The following is a 22585-nucleotide window of genomic DNA, read 5'->3' as shown; positions in this document are numbered from 1 at the left end:
ACTAATATTTTACTCTATGTACTTTTTTTCTAAAAAAAGAATCATTACTAGATTAAACTGATCAATATTCTAGAGTTTTCTTGCCATGGTTTGATTACCCAAATTTGCAATTGTTTGAACCTTAATTTCCTATGTATTTTATACGTTATTTTTTATTGTCTTTTCTACTTTTTACTAATATATTTTTTAAAATCGTCTATTCCAATCCTTCTACTAAACGTTCTAGACAATTTTAAAGATACATCCTGCGAGACTCAATTATGTGGAACCACCATAAGTATGTTTTTATATTACTTTTTTTTTTCGATAGAAATCAACTCACACTTTAAACTAATACTATTAACTAAAACTAAAATTCACTTAAAATTTTATTTTCTTTAACTTTTTGAATATTTTAGCTATATATAATACATACCATCATATGATTCGCGCCTAATTTTCGCACCAAGCTCACGTTTCTCTCGACGTTTTTGAATCATCCGTCGTATTCCGAGAGAAAATAATCGCCGAATTGCTATCTCCTCGACCGTCGGCGACAATGGGGGACGTGAAGAAGAAATGGAGCGTTACGTACACGAAGCATCTCAAGCAGAAGCGAAAAGTTTATCAAGATGGATTCTTAGAGCTTCAATCCTCCAGCCACAAGGTGTGTTTTCATATTTCCATACTTAGATTTCCCATTTTTAGATCCGTTTGCCTGTTTATACATTTTGAAATCGGTTGAAATACCATATTTTACCTGCTAAGTATTCTAATTTGGTAGATATCACGTTCAGTAATTTGAGGAAAAAATTGTAAATCAAACAGTTGTTTGGGAGTTAATACATGAAACCCTTTGAGTTGATATCAGATGAGCTGAGAGCTGAAAATTTATGTCGGTGAGTGTGAATTAGCATTGTGTTTATTGCTCCTTTTTGACTATGAGTTTGGACTTTGTATGCTTAATTTAAGGTGTAAATTATTTGCCGTTTCAAGTAATTTGAGAAAAAAAACAAATTAACTAGTTGTTTGATAGTTGTGGTGCCAATTGGATAAAATATCAGAGGCTGATCTGGGAGTTTTAAGTCAGTGAATGCGAATTAGCACTGTGTTCATTGCTCCTTTTTAAAAATGAGTCTGGACTTTGTATGTTTTATTAAGATGTAAATTATGTGCTGCTTCAAGTAATTTGAGAAAAAAAAACAAATTAACCAGTTGTTTGCGAGTTGTGATACACATTGATTTAAATCAGAGGCTGATCCGGGAATATACGTCACTGAGTGCGAATTAGCACTGTGCTCATTGCTCCTTTTTGACAATGAGTCTGGACTTCATATGTTTTATTTAAGCTGTACATTATGTGCAAGTTCAGTTCCATGTATTGTTTTACTCACATTTAATCTAAATTGCTTTCCAATCTTAAGTTATGCAAAAACTTGATAACTTGGCAGCGATATCATGAAATTTGTTTTTGGGTCCATCTGTGTAGTCATCTGGGGCACAAATATATATATGCAACTATTATGAGCTGCTTGCAAATGAAACTACAGTAAGGAAATGTAGCATCTTAAGCAAAGAAGATCCAACAAAATAAGCAGTGAGTGCCAATAGTATTGGAAGCAGAATGTATAGAAGATGTAAAGAAACGTGTTAACGGCGTGGATTATGGATTACTTGATGTGCTCACTACCTTTAAATACTGGGTTCTTCTCAAGCTGCTAGAGTTATATTAGTGCTACTATCAAAGAGGCTACAGGTACCTAAATAAAATATGTTTGGAAGGGGTTGTACGGACTACCCTTGGCGGTTGAATAGAAAGGGTCTAGGTCTGGTAAAACCATAAAATACATCATCAAGCAATGTGTGTAACACAATAAAAACTTCTGGTTTTATACAGGTAATGCTCTATGATGATTGTGAGAAGCTGTTATGTGTTAAGATTTTGAAGAACGATAATGATGTCAAAACAGGCGAAACACTAGCATTTGATTCTTACCTTGTTGATATTGGTGATCCTCACGGTGATTACAAACCTATATCCGTATTAAATAGTACTAAACTGATGAAAAAGGAAGTTGCTGAGGAATCTGGGCTACGGCATTCTGGAAAAAGATCAGCTGCTGCTGGTATCACTGAACGTTCTTTCTTTTCTTTTTGGATTTCGCAAATTGTTTATGATTTGATGTTGTTCTTCATTTTTAAATTCTGCACATGATTATTCTTTTTGCAACATTTTCTTTCTTTTCCCTCAGATAATAGGAAATCTAATCTGGGGAAAAGGATAGCATTGGCAAGTACTCTAAGTCCATCACAAAAGATTATCAGAGGTTCTTCAGATGATCTCTGTCCTTCTATATCAGTGAAGTGCAATAATATGCTTATTTCTTTGGTCACCGTTTCTGACATGATGAAGTTCACAGCATGAATTCATGAGGGCCTGTACAAACACATGATTTCCTATCATTGAGTCTCTGATTGTGAGATTATGGGCCTTATGGGTTTTATATGAGTTAGAAAGTTCAAGCTGACCTTTATTAATCTATCTAATGTCCTTCCTCTGTTATTGTTCCGAGTGTGTACTATATTTAATAACAAATTTCAACTTGCAGAGTTCAAGAAGAATGAAGTACACAAATATAATTCTTCTCCAAGTTCCCTTGACATGACAAAGTCAAGCACAGAAGGTAGGAAAATACTTTTGCAGCAACTATGCTAACTATTATTTTGGGTACATTTTGTGGTAAATAATTTTCTTGTTTCAAGCTTAGAGAACTTTGCTATTTTTACTTTCTCTAGTCCAAATTTAGTAGATCTAGTTTCTCTTTTAGTCCATTCTTCCTGGAAAAAGAAAAGACCGCTCTTCATAATCTTATGTTCACTCTTCTTTGTAAAGAGATGCATACCTCCACCCATTTCATTTTCAAACCGCTGCATAGCTGGATGTTTCTTCATGTACCCATGCACAACTAGTCATCATAAGGACACAATCTTTTTTTGAAAAAATGAGCTTGTGTGTGTGTGTGTGTGTGTATATATATATATATATATAAAGAGCTTGTTCATCATTTATCAGGTTATGAAGATGCTAGTTTTTATGTTGCTCTTGTTCATGTATTCATCTTTTGGGTTTTGAAATTTACAGAATGGTGCGTGTTTTAAACCCCCTACCTCTGGATGAACTAAAAAAATTGCATTCAAGTAGTAAAATGAGTTGCTATACTCGAGGTGTAATGTACTTTTAACAAAAATCCTACTTTCTCGAACCTGAACTATACTTTGAACAATCTATAGGCCAAACTACTATGAGAAACACACTAGTACCTTCTTCTTTTAGGGTATGCTTACTAGAATGAACCAACTAAGTTGAGATGATAATAGACGTAAAACTGGCTATCATTCTATTACTGGATTTGAAAATTCAGTTCTCATAGATTGCAGTTTCTCTCCATCTTTCAGTATTTTCTGAGAACGAGTTTCTACTTTGTTCCTTAATCCAGAATGGCAGGTATTGTACACAACACAAATGACTCAAAAGGCAAAGAAGTTCCATGATGGATTTTTACAACTTGTGATGTCTAGTTCACATTGCAAGCAGGTTGGTTTCTGCAATTATTTCTCATCTAACTTGTATGTATTGAACATATTCCACTGTTTGCTTGAATCTATAAAGTATATTTTGCTCCTTTTTTTGCTTAATTTTTATAATATGTATTAGAATAGCATCACCAACCTTAAGCTCCCCCTCCCTCAGCCAAAGCAAAAAGCTTGTTGTTGCTTGCTTATGAGAGCATTGTAAAATTTTAACCCGTAGACGTCAATGAAATTCCTTTATAAACTCTTGCTATTGCAAGAGTAAATGTTGTATTCTGATTATCTAGCATACATATATTCATAGCCACACAGGATTATTGTCTTTGGGTCTCCAGTGAGTTTCAACTTGAAGGTGAATATGGCCTCAAGTTTCATACTTATGATCAAACCGTGCATTTAAAGAAAAACCTTTTTTATCTTAACTAAAAATTGTTACTCCTATTTGTTAACTTCTGGACTTCCAGTTAAGGTCCACATACAAAGAACCTACAAGATATTGCCAGGGAATCAGGGGTGGAGCAAGATGAATATTGAAAAGTTGTTTCTACACTAGCTTATCTGAATTGTATTATTTGTAGCTGTAAAACTTTGTGAAACCCCTTGCCAATGAAAGCAAGGGGTTTGCTTTCTGGGCTGAGTTCGCCACACCGGACTTGCCTAGTGCGGATTACCTCTCTTGTGTGGTTTGCGAGCTATCGCATAGGAGCGGTGGTTTTATCCTATGCGCACCCAAAATGGTAACGACTACGGCTTTTCCTTGTTATCAAAATAAAATAAAAATATTAATGGTGTTTTTTTTCTAAATTTTCAAATAGAAGTGCATAGTTATGCTCAATATTATGTCCTTATATTGCTAACCTTTTTTTCTTGGACTAAAATGGTTTGCTGATTGTTTCCAGATCATGTTGTATGATGCAACCAGGAGACTCCTTGATAGCAGATTTCTGAGAAAGAGCGAGAGCATCATGTCTGGCAACTCGGTAACATTTGATGGTCACTTAGTGGAAATAGGAGAATGCGAGAAGGACCAAAATCCTCGAAAGGACATTAGTCCTCAAGGAAAACATATCAAGGATCTTGTGAAAAGAGGACCAATACGCGGGGAAGTCGCTGTCCACGATAAGTTTTCCGCTGGTAGGTCTGACTTTGTCAACAATAAAGAATCAGTAAAGTAAAAATAATGTGTTTGATGCTCATGTAGGCAGGCCAGCTTATAATAGATGTTTTTTATGACTATCTAGTTTTGCGCATCCTATTATCTTGGACTTATAAATGGAACTTTGAAGTTTCCATGTCTTTAGGTTTGGATGGACCAGGTTCTGTGAATTTAGATTGTGTTTCAAGAATTTTTCCGAAAAATATTGTTTGTGTATTTTGAATATGATCATCATATTTCACTTGTTAGGCTATTTTAAGAAGTTGTCTGCTATCCTAAAATGAGAACTTTTTCTTAGTCTCTATTGGTGTAAACGACACTTCCTTCAAGTTTAGTCATAGTAATAGTTCTAAATCTATGTATAACAGTCTGAACTTTATAAGCATGTCACTTGAATTATTTAGAACTTGCAGTCCTAACAACATTTCAATCCGATGATGATCTTCAATTCCATTTCTGGATCCACCATCTTCTGACACCAGTGAACAATGAAACTCTACTCTTAAACTTAGCATCATGTAAAAATAGGTCAAAAGATACAGAATGTAGTGCTACTAGTTATTGGACAACCTCCAGGACTTGCTCTTAAATTACAATTCTATATGTTTCTTTTCAGAATGGGATGTCATGTATACTACTCAAATAACTCAGAGGGCAAAAAAGTACTGCAATGGAATCCTTAGGCTTTCATCCTGTGGTTCCTACCAATCTCAGGTTAGTCTATTCATCTACACTCCCGCAACTGTAATTTAGTCATCTTTGTCAAGTTTGCCGAGGATTTGGTTGATAAGCATGTCTGTTCTTATCTTATTTTTATCTGCCTAGTATTTTTATGGTTGCGTAGATTATTGGAACCTAATCAGTCAGGCATCTAAATCTTTGCATCAAGATTTGATTCAGATTTTCAGCATTAACTGACTAACTATATTTTGACTTCCTAATTTGGATTATTTTCAAACATCATTCAAAATATTTAGCTGATTATAGTACAGATCTCAATCTTTTTAGCTATTTCTGACATAAATACCACCACAAACAAGCCAGGTTACTCTACTTACAGAAGACGGGATCATACTATGCCGAAGATTTCTCAAGTTATCAGAACATGTCACAACTGGAACTACACTGAATCTGCCAAATTACATGGTTGATGTTGGCGACATAAGGACAAGTTCAGAAGGTAATTTTCTATGCTACATGGCTAATATTCTTGCTCTTCTCAATCAGTAAGGTAAGGTTTGTCATTTAGCAGTCACATGCTTTCACTGTCTTGACAACTCTATGTTTATGGACCTGATTTCATTGCTATGTGCAGGAAAACCTCAAAATAATGCTTCTTCCCAAGAGCACGTACAACCTGACATTAAATTATCTGGACTCGAAAAAATCAAATTAAGTAGGAGAATATCCTCTAACAAGCCAACTCCACATAGTAAGTCTGTTGGCAATTTAGTGAATAAATGATGTTGATCTCCAGAAACAAAACAATCTTGCCTTTTCTTTGCTTACTTCAACTTTACATGCACTTTTATTTTGTTTCTTCTATCAAGCTTTTGTACTTTTCACAAGTATTTAGATATCGATAAGTAACAGCAAAAACTTCTCATCCCTACTACTTTTTATAGCATCATGTTACATAGTATCGCACATGATTACAACATAAGTATATTATAGGCTACAGAACTCGTGATCTTACTCTCAACATCTAGTACTTCCATTATGCTCACTTTTCCTGCTTCCAATTGGCTTTGCTTAACAGGGGAACCTCAAATTGGAGCTTCTTCACTGGAACATGTGGATTCAGAGACTTCAAGTGTTAACAACTCAACAAGTTGTCAGATTTCCAAAACTAAATCTGTTCGTGCAGGTAAGCTGTTGGTCTTTTCCTTAGTTAAGAAGCAGAATTTAACTTTTCTCCAGAAGATCTGGTCAAGATCATTTGCTCACGACTTTCAGCCATTTTGGTTAATCAATAGAACTCCTAATTAAGACAACAAATTGAAAATTTTTAATCATATTGATCTGTATGTGGCACACTACTTAGGCTGGATCAAAGAGTCTTTAAAAATGGTAAACACATGCAGCAATTTTTGAAAGCTCTCAGTATTTGTTCCTTCACCATCTTAACAAGCACCTCTACTCTTGAATTTGTGGAATTATAGTTTGCTGAGCCTCCTTACCTTGGATTAGTTCCTGAAAATCTACACATGGGGAACTGGCTTAGTGTCTAATCTAATTGTCATAACTTTAGAAATGCTTTTTCTATTAAAAAAGTGGCATATGTAGGTCACAAGAAAATCATTACAAGTAGTTTCTAAAGTAAGTTCTCTAACTAAACAAAAAAGGAACAACATGTCAACCACTTATGACAAGGGGGGAGCAACAGGGTTAGGACAAAAGTAGTGAAATGAACCAAACAGTGAAACAAGAATAGAATCAGCAAAACAGAATGTGGGGGTAAAGAGTTGCACTGGACTTTAAAACTTATACTAAGTCATTTTGTGATGTTTGATTGAGGTAAAAAAGGTATGATTGGATAGGGGAAGAATAACAACATACTCGTGAAATCCACTAAGTGGGGTCTGGGGAAGAAAAAGAGGGTTGCAAATCATTTCCCTTGTTTGGAAGGTGTAAAAATGGAGGGATTTGAAATTTGGATACACAAAAGTAAAAGTGGAGGGATTTGATTATATGATGCTCAGAAGTCGAACTACGGTGGTCTGAGTTTTGGATTCTCCTGTATAGCAGCTTTTTGAACCCCCTTGTTTGCACCAAATAACCGAAAATAAATCATCAATTGTTTCTCTCTTCTGTATCATTCCTTCTAATTTCATGATACCAAACATAATGTCAGCAAACTGCAATTTTTTCTTTTGACTAAGCAAGTCATAAGGTTTTATTTGGGAAAATTATGATATGTTGTCATCAAAATGAACCCCCCCAAAAGCTAATCCCTCCTTTATCTAATGTTTTGTTTTTATGATAGGTAGAGATAACATGTTGTATTTCTTCTTATGCAAATGAACATGCTGACAGTAACTACTCTGTTTTAGCTTAACAAAAAATATTAGTGGAAATGGATTTTCCTCCCACTGTTGTACATTTGTTTTATTGACAATTATGACTTTCATAATTTATTTTTATATATTTTTTTTTTGGGGGGGGGGGGGGGGGGGGAACACTGAGCTGCCTTTGGTTTATTAATGTTTGTGTTAGAGACCAGCTTAGCTGGATACTTAAATCAGTCAGTAATCTCCAAGTTCATATTATATAAAGATAAATATCAAGTACTGGTGTATATTTATCCAGTTCAACTGATGAATTAGACATGCATATATGATATTCATTGAGTAAGCTAACTTACTTCTTTTTGGCAAGTATGGCCCATAGTGTTTTATTTTTGCCAATCTAGTCAATTGCTAAATTCATCTTTTTAACTTTTGATGCTATGCTTCTTGACAGCCCATGAAATCTTGTCCTTTCTTAGAAAACCAGTCACTCCGGAAGGTGCTGTCACAATAAGGGACATCACATTTGCAGATGAATGCCAACTACTGCAGTCATCAAGTCGTGCTTGCAGTGTTGTTAAGAGTCAAACAGAGGAACATCTCTCTCAAGACTTCAAAGCTGAAGGTAGTTCACCAGAGCATAGGGAAGAAGGAATTATCATGGTGGATAGCAACGACTGCAACATCTCAGAGATGAAAGTTACTGATGCATTCCGATTGGACGGCATATCCCAATTATTGGATTGTGCCAACCAAAGAGTATCTAATACTCATTCACCAGGCTTGTCAGCAGGGTAAGTACTGAAGTTCATATCACAACAGCTAATCCCCCTTTGATTTGTCAACTTTATCTGCTGATGTGTCTATGGTAGTGTTATGATAATCCATCTAGCCATGAAGTGACACAAAGCGAGAGGTTATCACTTAATAGGTGAAGAAGCTATGCACTTCAGAGAAGTTTGCACAAATTAATTCCAACGAGAATCAGTGGCTTCTTTGAATCTAAACTTTGTGGGGCTGGATTAGTATGACATTATTATATAATATATGCTGAATTTAGATATTATAATTGCAACTTAATTCATAGATATTTGGTATTTTTTAGTCTTACGAAACTTGTGTGCTTTGCCTCAAAGAAGTGTGAGCTTCACTTCTCACTTTTTACATCAAACTCCATGGACCTTGTCACTTTTTTGCACTTTTTGCTTTTAATAATATTGGTCTATGGATACTTGGTATATCAGGATAAGACATATCTATCTGTTATTCATATGTGTTATGATTATATGACGTTTTAACTTGTACTTGTCATATTTGGTTTGAATTACTTATTTCCAGAGTAGCAGCATCGGAGGTATGGCTGTGTGATATAGAATACCCTCTCACAGAGAGATCCCCAAATGCGAAGCAGAAGCATTTGGCTATTCCTGAGTCAGACTCTAAGGTTCAAGCAGTTGAAATACTCTGCCTCGACAGGTCTAACAAAATTTCAGAAATCGAGAAAGTATCTGAGTCAGTCTCTTACCAAGGCAAGCATCCTCAAGAACTCATAGCAGCATATCAATTTTCTACTTCCTCCGGTCCATTTTAATGTCTTTAAAGATTTTTGGCACACCCATTAAGAAAATCATGTCTTCTAGAAAAAGAGTATACTGTTGCTGAGATTTTAAAAAAAAAATTGTATAGATCATTTATTAGAGCAAGGTAGTATGAAAAAAGAAAAAAGAAAAAGCTAATGCCTTTTGGTTTCCCATAGCGACAATTTATTTGGGACCAAAATTGTTTTGCTAAATGACATAAAAATGGACCGAAAGTATTAACTACATTTGCTGTCATTTGTTTCTGTCCATGCAGATAATCCTAGAGGCTCAATGCCTGCATCAACAGATGTTTGCACCTTAACTAATATGTCCAACAAGGTAAACCATTGAACTCCCTGTTCCTTTTTGAGCTTTGAGTCAAATATGAAGAAGATAAACTTGGTTTTCTTCTCCTACATAACAAAAGGAAAAAGGCCCAAGGCAAGCATTGAGCCAAGCCAAGAATAAGAGGACAAGAAGTAAAATATGAGTTGAAAAGTAGGAAGACAACATTACCAATTTCGGGGAAAAAAAAGTAGGGGAAGTTTCGAAACAAAGAAGAAAAGAGGAACTTTGAGGTTGGAATATTGGTTTCGATAGAAACTACTAGGAAATTATATGCATACCAATCAGCTTTTAACAGTAGAAGATTATAACACCAACTTCTCATTCATTATTTACTTAAATGGATTCACAAAATGCTGATTATAACATTGTTTCTGCCATCAATACTTGTTTTCTGACAGTATCTGCTGTTTTCCTTAGCCTTCTGCGGATAACAAGCAGATCAATACCCAACAGCAAGACGGATTTTCTGGTGTGATCAGTGATGCTTCAAATGATTCGGCTCCACAGTTCCCTTGCATTTCAACTAAGATAAAACTTGAGCATGACATCAGTGCAAGCAAAATAAATGATTTTCCGAGTTTTGATCTTGGATTTGACTAGGATTATTGTTATTTCGTTCTTTCCATGTATCAGCAAAGTACCATCTTCAAGGCTTTTCTAATGGTCGTAATTTCATCACAATTACTGTTTGATTAGAGGGAAAACAGAGTTAAAGATTTACTGAAAGATTGAAGTTAACGACTTTGTGGATATTCTTGTTACTAGACTAGATAATTTTTGTGGGAAGTGAAGACATGTGCATAGAGCCATAGACTACTCAGATAATATACTTTTCATTTTGAGTTCGATATGTTATTGTACATTCAATTGCAATATTGTCAATATCTACATGTAATATTACATGAAAGTTTAAAATGGTTGGTAAATATTCCCTCTATCCTATGACAACTTGGATTTCGAGAATCGAACAAGAAAATATTTTATCACGATTTATTTGTATGTCCTTTTAAATATTTTACATTGTTAATTCTTGTGACTTATAGTAATGTTTAAATATGTAAATCATTTTTTATGTATTTCCGAAATTGGTCGAAATAAAAAAGTTTACTCTCAAAATCTGAATTATGTCATATAAATAGGGACCGAGGGAATATGCAGTAGTATTTGCAGAAACAATTTGATATGGTCACAAGATGAAAAGCAATGAACTTTCAATAACAGATAGTAGTTTTACATTTTACAGAGCTTTTGAACTTTCTTCTGCCCTGCAATTTCATATTTTTGGCTCATGCAGTAAGCTAGGTTCCCATATACTTGTAACCTGTTCTACTTTTTATACGTAGACGATACCATCAATCACTGCCTTTTTAGCTCGGAAAAACTTGATGATATCTCTATTTACTGGTTTCATATTCTATCATCGTGGTATTTTGAAGGTATACCTGCCTTTCTTGATCCCTGAGCATGACCATGACGACCAAGAAATGCTGTAAGTAAATTCTTACTCTTTCTGGCGTATTCTTGCATATCTTTTGCACTGTTTCTTTCCGGGTTTATGGACATTGACATCGCTCTCCGTGGCTCAGATGGACACTGTACATATCCAAGAACATATAATATGATCACTTAGCATGAACCAGCATTTTTCTTCTTCTCTACAAACATAATGTACTTAATTCAGCTACGTTGTTCAAACTCTTCAAAAATGTTGATAGGTGCATTTCGGATCCTCAAAAAACTAAAATGGATACCACAATTATTTTTGGAGAGTCTGAGTAACATAGCTTGACTGCATCGATAAAAGTTCTTACCCTCTGTTTAATACTGGAAGTGCTGGGTGAAATTGATCTGGTTACAGCGGATCCAAAACGAGTGAGAGGAGAAACTGATCTATTAACTGATCCAGAACGCTTGACACCAAATTTAAGTGGTGAAATTGATCTTTTCCCTGTTTCATTATTCAATATGTTAGTCAAGTTTTCCTTCTACATACTGGTAACATAAAAAAAAAGGTTACGCTATCAGATCACCTAAACGATAACTACTAACAAAAACCACAAAAAGTAGGATTAGTAACATGGAAAATAAGGCCAAATTACCTCATAGAATAAGTAAAACAATTAGGATAGTGCAAAAATAATATTGTGTTGTCCGTGTATATAAATTAAATCCGCATTATTTAAGTTGTACTTACCAACTTCTTTGTTGGATGGAACCCTTGTAAATGAGAAGTTAAGAGGATTTGGAGAAGCATCTGTCCATGAATTCTTGGAATGTTTTTTCCTGTATCAATTTTTAAAATTGTTACTAATTTTGAAGAAAAAAAATAAAGGTTATAAAGAAAACTTACATGTACTTTGGAATAGATGGATGAGGCTTTGATGGTAGAGCTTGAAAAGGATGAGGAAAACAATCACCTAATGCCAAGAGAGAAAGAACCAAAGGAAGTTACAAAAAGAACTACAAAAGGCCAAAGCTTTAACGAATTCCGTAGATTTACTATCGTCTCATCAGAAAGTTTAAATTGTTAGAGAGAGTATACTTCAATCTTATTCAATTACATTATTGTTTTAACACTCCCCATTAAATTGCATGATCGTCTCATCTAAAAGTTTAAGATGTTGAAGATATGATTATTATGTAAAAAATGTGCTCCTTATGATGACTTGAACTTTTAGACTCTGTTAATCAGACTCTTTAAAAGCATTGTCGAGTCTGATACGTGTGCTTCAACATCTCTAGAAGATTCTATTAACATAGGTTTTAGATGAGATGATCACATGATTCAACAGAATTCAAAGGCGTTAATAAGAGAACAAGAAATTGGCAAATAATGTACCATGCTGCAAGTCCTCTTGAGGACACAAGTTTTGTTCACTATTTCTTTGTCTTGGTTTTGGAACTGCAGGTTGTGTCTCTGCAGCTGCAAAACGTAAACATTGAGAATGAAATCGTTGTAACCAGAGGCGGATTCAGAATTCGAAGCTTATAGGTTCCTATAACAAAACTCAAGTTAATACTATCCAATAATAATTATATTTACACTCAAATATTTATAGATATATTTAGTAATTTTTTGTAAAAAATTTACTGAATTAACGTGAACCAGTAACCAACAATACTAATGAAGAGGAGGGAACAAGATACTTGCCTGTATTTACGTAACGCTTATGTTGCTTTGGAGTCACAATTATCAAAGATTGTTGCAAAAGGCCACTTCGATCAACAATTTCTTGGCATGTTTGCAATTTCTATTAAAAAAAATTAACACAAAAAAAGAAAATGACAAGTTAGGAGACTCATAATTCTTCCTCTACAAATGAAATAAATTTCTAGTAATAGAAAAACTAATTGTTTATAATGGATTAAGAAAACATCGAATGCAAGTAAGTTCTTATTATATATCAAATCACCTAAAAGAGTAACTACAAGTAATCGTTCATGAAAGAGTAAGATCGTTAACCTCAAAACTAAGACATGTTACATGCTACAATATGTTAACAAACATCAAAAGTTCCTTACACTATCAATGTAACAACAACAATAATCACGGTACGCCACAGTCCCAAACAAGTTCGATTGATTATACATATCAGTATATATAAGTTAAGTATATTACCTGTTCCATGCACGAAAATCGAAGCTTGGTTGTAGAAAACTCATCAACTTTTTCATCCAAGAAAGTATTTAGTTTACAAGCCACAGAGCCCAAATGATCCACACTACTAACTAGAGCTTTACTCACATAATCTTTCAAAGTCTCTATCACTCTGTACACATTTTTAATCCAAAAAAAAAAATTAAAAGAATTATGAATACTTAAAATTGATTAATAAAAAAAATAAAAATATCCAACAAATAATTCAATGAGAAAGGGAAATTACTTACAATGTTTTGTGTTCATTTTCTCCATAAGATGACTCAAAGTATTCAGCAGCAGAATACAACTGTTTCCTTAAATTCTTCAAGTCCTAAATTGCCAAAAAAAAAAAAACACAGAGTTTAAGTTATATACGCTGACATTATACATGATCATTAAAAATTAACTTGTGTTGATAGGCAATTAGCGCAGAGCTGAGATTAGAAGTTTATGGCGTTTTAAACTTTTCACCAAATTGATAGTTCGTTTTAGTTATTAGGTTCGTAATTAAATGTATATGGTCTAAGCAAAACCTACTAGGTTCGTCTGAATTTAGTTCCGCGTTTGGTAGGTAACTCTTCATATCAAAGATTGGTATAATAATCTAGATAATGAAATGAGAACTTGCTATAACTAGTAAAATTGCATTGATAGTGTAAAAAATTATGTAACAAATTCAATGCATATAGCTAAAATCTAAAATGAATACCTCCATTTATGCCATAAAAAACCCAAGATTAAATCTTTTATCACATAAAACACGGATATCGTCAAATTTCTCTGTAACAGCTATCCTTGGCGAAAACATTTTACTATAACGATCAAGTTTCATTTGGAACTAATTTATCATGTTATATTATATTATACATTATCTACAACAACAACATACACTATGTAATCCGACAAGTGGGGTATGAGAGGGGTTATGTATACACAACCTTATCTCTACCCTGTGAAGTTAGACAGATTGTTTTTGTGAAAGACATTCGGCTCAAGTAACACAAATCCAAATCATTAAGGAAAAAGAAAATAATGAAGACTGAAACAATAGCACACAACCGGTACATATTATCTGTTCGCGTGGTTATAAAGAGATTTGACTGCATATTTTAATGGAGAAATGAAAGTTCATACCTTTAAACTATCAGAAAATTGCAAGCTATGCTGCATGAAGATTTCATCATAATTTGAACCTTCTTGAGAACCATTTGCTCCACAAAATGGATTCTCATTTCCCATGTTTAGACTATAGTATTTTGATTCTTGAAAATAACACAAAAAATAAAATAAAAAATAGAACAGAGCAAACTTGCAAATATAAAAGAGTTGATATATCCAATAAACTAATAATAAGTAATAAACATTCAAACTTTTATTCAAACCTAATATTCAAAAATGAATTTTATTGGGAAACTGAGAAGAAGAAAAAAAGTGAGCAGAAAAAAGGGACAAAAGATCATCAATAATACAAGTGGTGGGAAGTGATGTGTGAGAGACAGGGTTGTGGGGTACCAAGAATCTAAAAGGATGGGCTCACATATACTCCACAGGCAATGGAGATTGAACCGAACTCAATAATTTTAACTCGATATATATATATTCGTAACGAAAAGTTACTTGATGTATATATAATTTATCTATAACTAAATAAGTAAAAAAAGAAAAAGTAATATTCATTCTAGCAGAATGCGGGTTTTTTCCTCTATCAATACTTATTTTTATGTTTTTATTTAAAAAAACTTATGAAATGTTATTTTTCTAGAGTCTGACTCTTCAAACTAAAATAAAGATGATTGGTCGTAGTTCAGAATCTATAAATATAAAATTCTGAATCGGTCTTTTAACCTTTAGTGCTACATTCAAGGTTGTAAATGTTTTACCTTGTTAGAGTATATCTTGTTTTTCTTCTTTATTTCCTTTCCGTATAAAATAATAGATCCTTAATATAGATATTGTTTGTTTTAGCTCAATTAATATTGAAAAATCTATCTTAATATATTTTGCATATGTTAAATTAAAATCGAACATATTATATGAATGTGTGCATGATCTACACTATATTTGACTTTTTTTTTTTTTAGTTTGAGATTTTGGCGTATTATTTTTACTTTCTTTAGAAACTTGATAGCTGTGAAATTTATCAATTCTCGTCCGTTATTATAGTTAGAACCGTTAAGCTATAAGCTAAGATTTCAAATTTAAATTTCATCTTTTGAAAAGATTAGGACATTTATATTCAATGTACATAGTTTGGTTAGTAATCACACACAATATGTTAAAAAAGATGCACTAAACTTTCTTCTATTTAGGCTTTGGTTTATTATTATTGGAATTGTTTAATTTTTGGATTTAGTTAGGAAAAGAAAATCAAAAGATATCTTTTTTTTAAATGTTTTTTGTCTTTACTTTCTAAAAGCAGAAAATATGCAGTCTAATTTGTCTGTTTTAGAAGAAAAGTTCCAAAATAGACTATGTAGGCTATGCTATGTATACTATCATGCTTAAAATTTGGGGTTAGGTACAAAATTTAATAATTAATAATTTAGGAATTATTGGGTATTGGTGTTTTCTTAGAAGCTATTTAATTTTTTATATTGCCGTATTAAAGTACATAATTGATTATATAACTACTCCACCAAAATATTGAAGAAAAGAAACGAACTTTAATTAAAAGTTAAGCTACCAAGGTTATAAGAACATAAATATAGCCATTAAATTGGATACAAATAAGTCAATAATTTAGATTTGGGACTCAATTATTAATAAGGCTTTCTTTAATCATAGATCGTTATTAAGTTTTCTTATTAATGCTCTCCTACTACTTTTTTTAAAAATATTTATCTATCATTTTCTTATTTTCGTTTACGAATCTTCACTATCATGTTTCCTTTCTCGCTTGTGAAATTATTCAAAAAGTATAAAATACATGAACGACATATTATCTATATCAACAATTGCTAAATATATAGTTATTTATTTATAAAATTAATTTCACCACTTAGCGCTTAAATTAAAAGCTTTGACACTAGTAATAATCTCTTCTTTTTTTCTTCGTGATAATACTAAGGGTGTCCTTGTTAGTTGTTTGCTTCTTGAAGAAAAAAGCCAACTTTATTTGTGAAAAAAATTAAAGTGGTCACGGACAGTACATTAACGAAAACGACAATGATAGTACATATATGATTAGCTAATTGCAATTATTTGGCAGTTGAGGGTTATTTTTCATATTTTTATTATACATGTAAATATTTATTTATTTAATTAATGAATTCTTTACGTATAATAAGTGTCAATTATTATTGGTATAACGATGATAATATACCTGATATAATTATAAAAGGTTATATATCGATCTTAAAAATGGAGATAATATTTTCGATAAACTGTAAAGCTAAAATACTATATTCAAAAGTTGTCTACCATATTCTCCACGTTGAAAAGTCGAGCTTATTTTGGCTTCATTATCACATTGTCTTTCTTTGTACTGCTATTAATATTGACTTATTTGGTTTATGATCAAATTAGAATTAAATATGACACCGACAGCACGTGAAATAAATCACTAATCTTTATATATAGCAAAATGCTCATTTTTTCAGTTTTTATGGCCCGTTGAAAAGAAAAAAACAGGAAACTAAACTTATATACCACGTTTTGATTGTTAAACTTTGTTAATTTTTTTCAAATTAAATTAAGGTTATGACATAAATAATCATCTTACACAACAATTATTATCATGGTATCAAAAGAACAAGTTGATCTAATCATTTTAGCTCAACCCAACCAACTAATACCTAGCTTTATTTTCTATGATTTATTTTATTAACTAATAAAACTTCTCAACACATCAAACCAAAAACTAGTCTCAGGAACAGTATTAGCTTTTAATTGAGACCAAAGAAGCAAAACAAAAAGGTGTAGTTGAGAATAAAATAGTTTAGATACAAATACTAGTCCTGGTAACGCATCCTTTTCATCATCATTAATTCGTAATAGAAGAAGATAAAGGAATAGTAATTCGATTCAAAGCAACAGAAAAGTGCAACTACTGAAAATTCAGTATATGCTGAAATCACAAAAGGAGATGAGTAGAGGCATATCTTCTCAGACGATTCGCTCCAACTCCCTTGCGTAGCTGAGTGTTTGAGTGATGAGCTGAAGGGACGGTATTTCCTTGCAAGGGACGGAATCTTTTACTTTCTGGAAGATGATAAACCCGTTCTTCATCTCCCACTCAGGATGCTCCTGCACAACACTTCTGATCAGATAATTTCGAGCGGAAAAAAACTGCTGATATCGATCAAACTAAATGCAAATAATTAGTTATTTCAGGCCTACCATCTTAGTGAAATGCAAACATCAACCAAGACAACTTTTGTCACAAATTTTGGTTCGATAACTAGAAAATCAAGAAACAGGGAGAGGGAGACAGGGGACACAGTTTACCTTCTCAACATATTGAAGTAGTTCTTTGTCTGATGAGAACAGCAATATTTGCCGAGCATCACTAGTTGAAAGACGGTCATATGCCTTCTCACTGCATCCAGCTATCTCATCCCTACAAAATGACAGGAGGAGTTGCACAATCTCAATAAAATTGTATACAATAAGATTTCTAAGGTAATTGGCCAATAATACACACTCACAACAGGCATGTATGCATGTATTTTTTTTTAATCAGTACATATCTATGTATAAAATGTACCTAAGAATATCGGCAAAATGAGAGCTTCTCGACAATGCAGTATAAATTTAAAGAAAACATGGGGGGATATTAGAAGGCATATGGCCGTACATTCAATCTGTCCAGCTTCAATAAACCAGACTAGTGGATTTATAGTCAGTTCAGAACAAACTGGACTTAATCCAGTTTGTGTATTTATATAGGTAAAAAAACCTGAAGTACTAAATATACATGAACATGTATGTGCACTATGATTATCCCCTATAACATATAATGTTATATAAATAAAATAAATATCAGTCAAATTACCACTGGGTGCAACACGCGAGTCACTAAGGTTTGGCAAAGAACTACGCAGAAGTTGGAAGAGAGACTGGCAAACTGGCAGAAACAGTGTTGCTACATGGGCCACAGCAAGTGATAACACACACCTTTGGAAGATAAGTAACAAAATATGGAGATGAAAAATTCTGGCACACCAGCTACCTATATTTCTAACTTCCTTTATGTTGCTTGGAATTGAATAATTTCTTTATGAAAAGCATTTCCCATAGATCTAATTGATCCTTAAAAGATCTAACCCATTTAATCAAGCAATAAGTGACCCTGCTAACATGATTGTAACTTTGCAAGCGGACAATAAATATTAAGGTTAGCCAAAAAGAATCCAACAAAATGATCTTAAGAAAATTCATTCCCAGGCACCAGAGAGCAAGGAAAATTATGAGCAAAACAAATCAATTTACCTCACAGTCTTTGCAAGCAGATCCATGAAATAGGCATAGGTTGCGTCAGGCACAGTCTGTCGTGCACTCAACACCCTGTGGTAAGCCCCTTCCATGAAGGATTGCTCTAATTCAACAGCATGCTTTATACATGGGTTGTCCAAAGCACTCTGTGAAAGTAACTCAAGTTCGGTGTGGAACTCAGCAATCCTATTCTGAACAAGAAGCCGCAGAAGGTTGAGACCTAAGATAGGGTATTCCTGTGGGGAAGCTGGAAGACGGCCACTGCATCACAAGAAAAAGACGAGGAGCACCTTCTTTTCAGTTCAATTGCTATGCATTTATAAAACAGACTCAACCAGCAGATCTTACTATGACAAGGGTAAGGATATCACAAGCATAACTAGAACGATATAAACATACCCCACCCCAACTCTGCCCCAAGGCAGTTTTTCCTTCACCCTCAGTATCAAATAGTTGAAATTGGGTTCCAAAGCAAGCAAGAGAGGAATCTAGATATCAAACTATGCAACACTTGATATGTGTATTTGCTTTGCCATTTTCTCAAATAAGTACAGAAGATGAAATGGCATATGGAACTAAAGCTTGAGAAATAGTTACCGTGCATCTGTGTAATATGGTTTTAGCTGAAAGAAGTCCCTCTCGAAAGCATCCTGGTCCTCCATCTTCACAGATAAAACAACTGCATGCTCGTAAATATCTCCTGTGAATTGTTATACCATTGAACACTATTAGTGTGACTGTGAGAACCGTGAACTTTCACCAAGCTCCAAATTCAAATGGCTTAAATCAATCATATAATATTAGCAAGCCAACAATCTCGAGAATAAGCAAATCTAATAATAATAATATTAACAAGCAAGCAAACAAACAAGTCTTTGTCTTTCCTATGGTTGCAGAAATACACTGAAATGGCATCCCGCCATCCCGCCTAACAAGGATAAAAATGCTCTATATTCAGATGACCTCATGGAATACATGTCCTGCATTTTATTGAAGAATATTTTATATTTATTTATCTTTTTGATGAAGTAAATGATTATTGAAGAATATTTTCTTTTTACTTTTAATGAGATAACGAATGTATCAAATTTGTTCAAACAAGCTATTCCTTTTCCTTTAGTTTTTTTTTTGGGGCTTGAAAAAACAGCTTCACTGCCTTCGAATTACACTTCCCATTGTACAGCATATGGCATATTAGTGGAAGAACTGAGCACTGCATCTCCAAGATAATGTACTTACAATTCATAGATAATCATAATACACAATCAGCAACCAAGCACCAGCACCTTCAGAAGCAATTAGGCAACATAATGAAAAGCAAATAAAATAAACAAGAGTGCAGAACATTACTTGCAATTGTCAACTCATGGATGGCATTAGATGTTTCTTGGAATAGGGGCGGTAAGCTCGTGAAAGAGGTCAGAAGAACCTAAAATGTCAAAATAAAATAACTCGAAGTTATAAAAGACATTTACACAACCGATCTGAACAAGGTAGAGAAGTCCTTTATCATGAAAATAAGAAAATACAAGGTAGATAAGTCATTGCTATATCTTGAATCTCACAAAGACAATACACATTAGGTACCTCATATACTCAGTGAATCAACTACGTTGCAATCCCAAATTAAAGGTCGCGTATACTGACTACTTTATATAAATTCTGCTTTGTGTGGCTCATCTCATTCCAATACTCAATTAGGATTTCCCTAAAACCAGAGGTTCTCTACATCTCACACTTGCAAGTGAATCAGTCCAGCTTGTTACAAGACCCGGTGATAAAAAGTAACTAACCCTGCATTTTCTCCTTTTGCATATGTTCAAGGAAAATACGAGATAGAATCGACTTTTTAAGTTGAATATTTCTCTCATTTGAAGCTTGATGTAAGAAATTGCATTTTATAGTACTTTTCTTATAGTTTTTAAATATCCAAAGTTTTTGTTTAAAAAATCGAATTGATGTAATCTAATTTAAACTTTGAAAGTAAGTCAAATTGACTTTCAAAAAGCACAACATGACAAATAAAAGTGGATGGAGGGAGTATTTTTTATCTTATCTCCTACCAAGGTAAATCTTGAAGAAAGTTCCCTAAGCTGTTTCGAGTTAATTGAACATGTCAAACAGTTACACAACATGGGCAAAGTTATCAAAGTATAAGCTTGAATATGTGACGAAGGTAATCATAAAGAGAAATATTTTTTATAACCAATAAGTTCCCTGATAGTTAATTGGCCCACTCCTGTCGGGGCACAAACTTGACACTTGGGGTAGCATGTGCCCATACCTCTGCCCTGCTATTTAAATACCAACTTTACTCATTGACAAGATTCAAACTTGTGGTGGGTGCCTAACATAGATCTAACGTTGTACTTCCTTTATGTTGAATCAAAGTCTTGGTGGCTATATAAGAGAGAAGATTTCTAAGGCGACAAAACAGAAATCATTGTGACGGTACATTTCATAATAAGAGCTAAATTATGACAACAGCTTAGGCTTTGGAAAAGTTTGCGCTGTGTTATTGATTTCGATTAACTGAGCTGAGAGACAGCCTACTGCAAGTATGAATATAATTCCTAACAGAATGGTCGAATGTCGTGATAAACGCAATCATAAAGCAGCAGAGAAGAAAACTCTACATAAAGTACAACTCAGAAGATGAGTAAGATTGCGACAGAAAGCTACGGTTTTCAATGAGTTGTTCACCTAGGTATATCATATTCATGTGATTACCCTGAGCTAAGATAGTAGCCCATTACAAACTATCAACTTCGCTTCAACATAAAATCGACATATATATCATTATACTTGAAGAGTGTATCTAACCATTCCTTCTACATTTTCATAAAATGAGCAAAATTTAGAACGAAAAGCTAGGGTTTTCGCCGCATTCACCTATGGTAATATCATAATGATGCGATTACCTTGAGCTAAAACAGTAGCCTAATACAAGCATCAAAATCATTCCGCATAAAATCGGCATATAAATCACTATAATTATCACCATACAAGTGCGATAAGCCAATTAAAGACTAACACCTCTAAACATCTCACATTTACATGATTTGAGCAAAATTTAGAAAAACAAACTAGGGTTTAAACAATGATAGATGATGATTTGATGCGATTACCTTGAGCTGGGAGAGTAGCCTAGTGCAAGCATCAAAATCGTTACGCACAAAAGCAGCTTTGAATCGTTCGAAAGTCTGTGAAACTTCTGTAATCTTTGGATCCATGTTCGATCTCTGTTCAGAGCTTTTTCTTCTCGGTCTCTGTAGAAGGATTCTCTTCTTTCTTTACAAGAAAACGGAGGAAGAAAATTGGACGATTTTTCTTGGTGTTCATATAAGGGGCCTGAAAGCCCAACGAAGAAGTTCATGGGCTTTTGTGTTGGGCTGATTTCGGTTGGTTGGATTGAATTTGAACGGACAAAATGGATTAAAATAATAAATGAGTTAAGACCTAATTGAATTCAAATTTGTTTAGGCTAAAATGAATTGGATCAAAACGGATTAGTAATAAGTCATAACTCAATCGCTCAATTTTTACTAAATTTAAAATAATATTATTTATTATTTTACAAACTTTTGATACCTAATAAATGTTGTAAATCATAAATAATATACTACAAACAATATGGACAAGATATATTATTTGTTATTTTATAAACTTTTGATCCCTAATAAATGTCGTTTACATAAATAATATACTACAAATAATATAGATGAGATATATTATTTATTATTTTATAAACTTTAGATACCTAATAAATGTTGTAAAACATAAATAATATATTACAAACAATATAGACAAGATATACAAAAAAGTAAAATGCAGAGATCATATTATTCAA

At 33.3% G+C, this 22585-nt stretch overlaps 3 protein-coding genes across 8 annotated transcripts; 1 reads left to right on the top strand and 2 right to left on the bottom strand.

Annotated features, from left to right (window-relative positions):
• Positions 1-407: 407 nt before the first annotated feature.
• LOC101251911 (uncharacterized) lies at positions 408-10577 on the top strand. 3 transcript variants are annotated; one of them, XM_004246041.4, is made up of 14 exons: positions 408-646; positions 1877-2105; positions 2232-2306; positions 2589-2663; positions 3477-3574; positions 4470-4704; positions 5343-5440; positions 5771-5906; positions 6042-6158; positions 6486-6593; positions 8189-8528; positions 9073-9263; positions 9589-9653; positions 10080-10577. In XM_004246041.4, the coding sequence occupies exons 1-14, from the start codon at positions 539-541 to the stop codon at positions 10260-10262; spliced, it is 2058 nt and encodes a 685-aa protein (XP_004246089.2). In that variant the 5' UTR covers positions 408-538; the 3' UTR covers positions 10263-10577. The 3 variants fall into 3 exon arrangements, with proteins under 3 accessions (XP_004246089.2, XP_069143957.1, XP_069143958.1); XM_069287857.1 differs by lacking the exon at positions 408-646 and adding an exon at positions 1599-1735 and having other exon boundaries at positions 10080-10510; XM_069287856.1 differs by lacking the exon at positions 2232-2306 and having other exon boundaries at positions 10080-10510.
• Positions 10578-10856: 279 nt separating this feature from the next.
• On the bottom strand, positions 10857-14992 carry LOC101248997 (protein ABIL2-like). Of its 4 annotated transcripts, none has more exons than XM_004245443.5 (9): positions 14437-14992; positions 13551-13633; positions 13282-13432; positions 12814-12913; positions 12502-12585; positions 12013-12079; positions 11857-11945; positions 11474-11610; positions 10857-11255 (listed from the first exon to the last, which is right to left on the bottom strand). In XM_004245443.5, the coding sequence occupies exons 1-9, from the start codon at positions 14539-14541 to the stop codon at positions 11070-11072; spliced, it is 1002 nt and encodes a 333-aa protein (XP_004245491.1). In that variant the 5' UTR covers positions 14542-14992; the 3' UTR covers positions 10857-11069. The 4 variants fall into 4 exon arrangements, with proteins under 4 accessions (XP_004245491.1, XP_010325349.1, XP_069143961.1 ...); XM_010327047.4 differs by having other exon boundaries at positions 10857-11317; positions 14437-14790; XM_069287860.1 differs by having other exon boundaries at positions 10857-11317; positions 12502-12579; positions 14437-14760.
• A 2173-nt stretch (positions 14993-17165) lies between these two features.
• LOC101249287 (26S proteasome non-ATPase regulatory subunit 8 homolog A) lies at positions 17166-22091 on the bottom strand. The gene is made up of 6 exons (XM_004245444.5): positions 21864-22091; positions 20086-20164; positions 19333-19435; positions 18733-18996; positions 17749-17860; positions 17166-17547 (listed from the first exon to the last, which is right to left on the bottom strand). Exons 1-6 carry the CDS (start codon positions 21966-21968, stop codon positions 17407-17409), a joined length of 804 nt encoding a protein of 267 aa, XP_004245492.2. The 5' UTR covers positions 21969-22091; the 3' UTR covers positions 17166-17406.
• Positions 22092-22585: the final 494 nt, after the last annotated feature.

This window comes from Solanum lycopersicum, chromosome 8 (assembly GCF_036512215.1).
Source record: "Solanum lycopersicum chromosome 8, SLM_r2.1".
Lineage (NCBI taxonomy): Eukaryota > Viridiplantae > Streptophyta > Magnoliopsida > Solanales > Solanaceae > Solanum > Solanum lycopersicum.
This window is presented reverse-complemented; position numbering and strand designations above follow the sequence as displayed.

Excerpts from the sequence above, each read along its gene's own strand:
- LOC101251911 (XM_004246041.4), top strand. The coding sequence starts at position 539 with ATGGGGGACGTGAAGAAGAAATGGAGCGTTACGTACACGAAGCATCTC. Across the intron at positions 2,106-2,231 it reads AAAAAGATCAGCTGCTGCTG|ATAATAGGAAATCTAATCTG; the intron begins GTATCACTGAAC and ends CTTTTCCCTCAG. Across the intron at positions 6,159-6,485 it reads TAACAAGCCAACTCCACATA|GGGAACCTCAAATTGGAGCT; the intron begins GTAAGTCTGTTG and ends TTTGCTTAACAG.
- LOC101248997 (XM_004245443.5), bottom strand. The coding sequence starts at position 14,541 with ATGGGAAATGAGAATCCATTTTGTGGAGCAAATGGTTCTCAAGAAGGT. Across the intron at positions 13,634-14,436 it reads AATTTTCTGATAGTTTAAAG|GACTTGAAGAATTTAAGGAA; the intron begins GTATGAACTTTC and ends TTGGCAATTTAG. Across the intron at positions 11,946-12,012 it reads CCATCTATTCCAAAGTACAT|GAAAAAACATTCCAAGAATT; the intron begins GTAAGTTTTCTT and ends AAATTGATACAG.
- LOC101249287 (XM_004245444.5), bottom strand. The coding sequence starts at position 21,968 with ATGGATCCAAAGATTACAGAAGTTTCACAGACTTTCGAACGATTCAAA. Across the intron at positions 17,861-18,732 it reads CTGCTTGCAAAGACTGTGAG|GGATGAGATAGCTGGATGCA; the intron begins GTAAATTGATTT and ends GTCATTTTGTAG. Across the intron at positions 17,548-17,748 it reads TACTTCAATATGTTGAGAAG|GAGCATCCTGAGTGGGAGAT; the intron begins GTAAACTGTGTC and ends AGTGTTGTGCAG.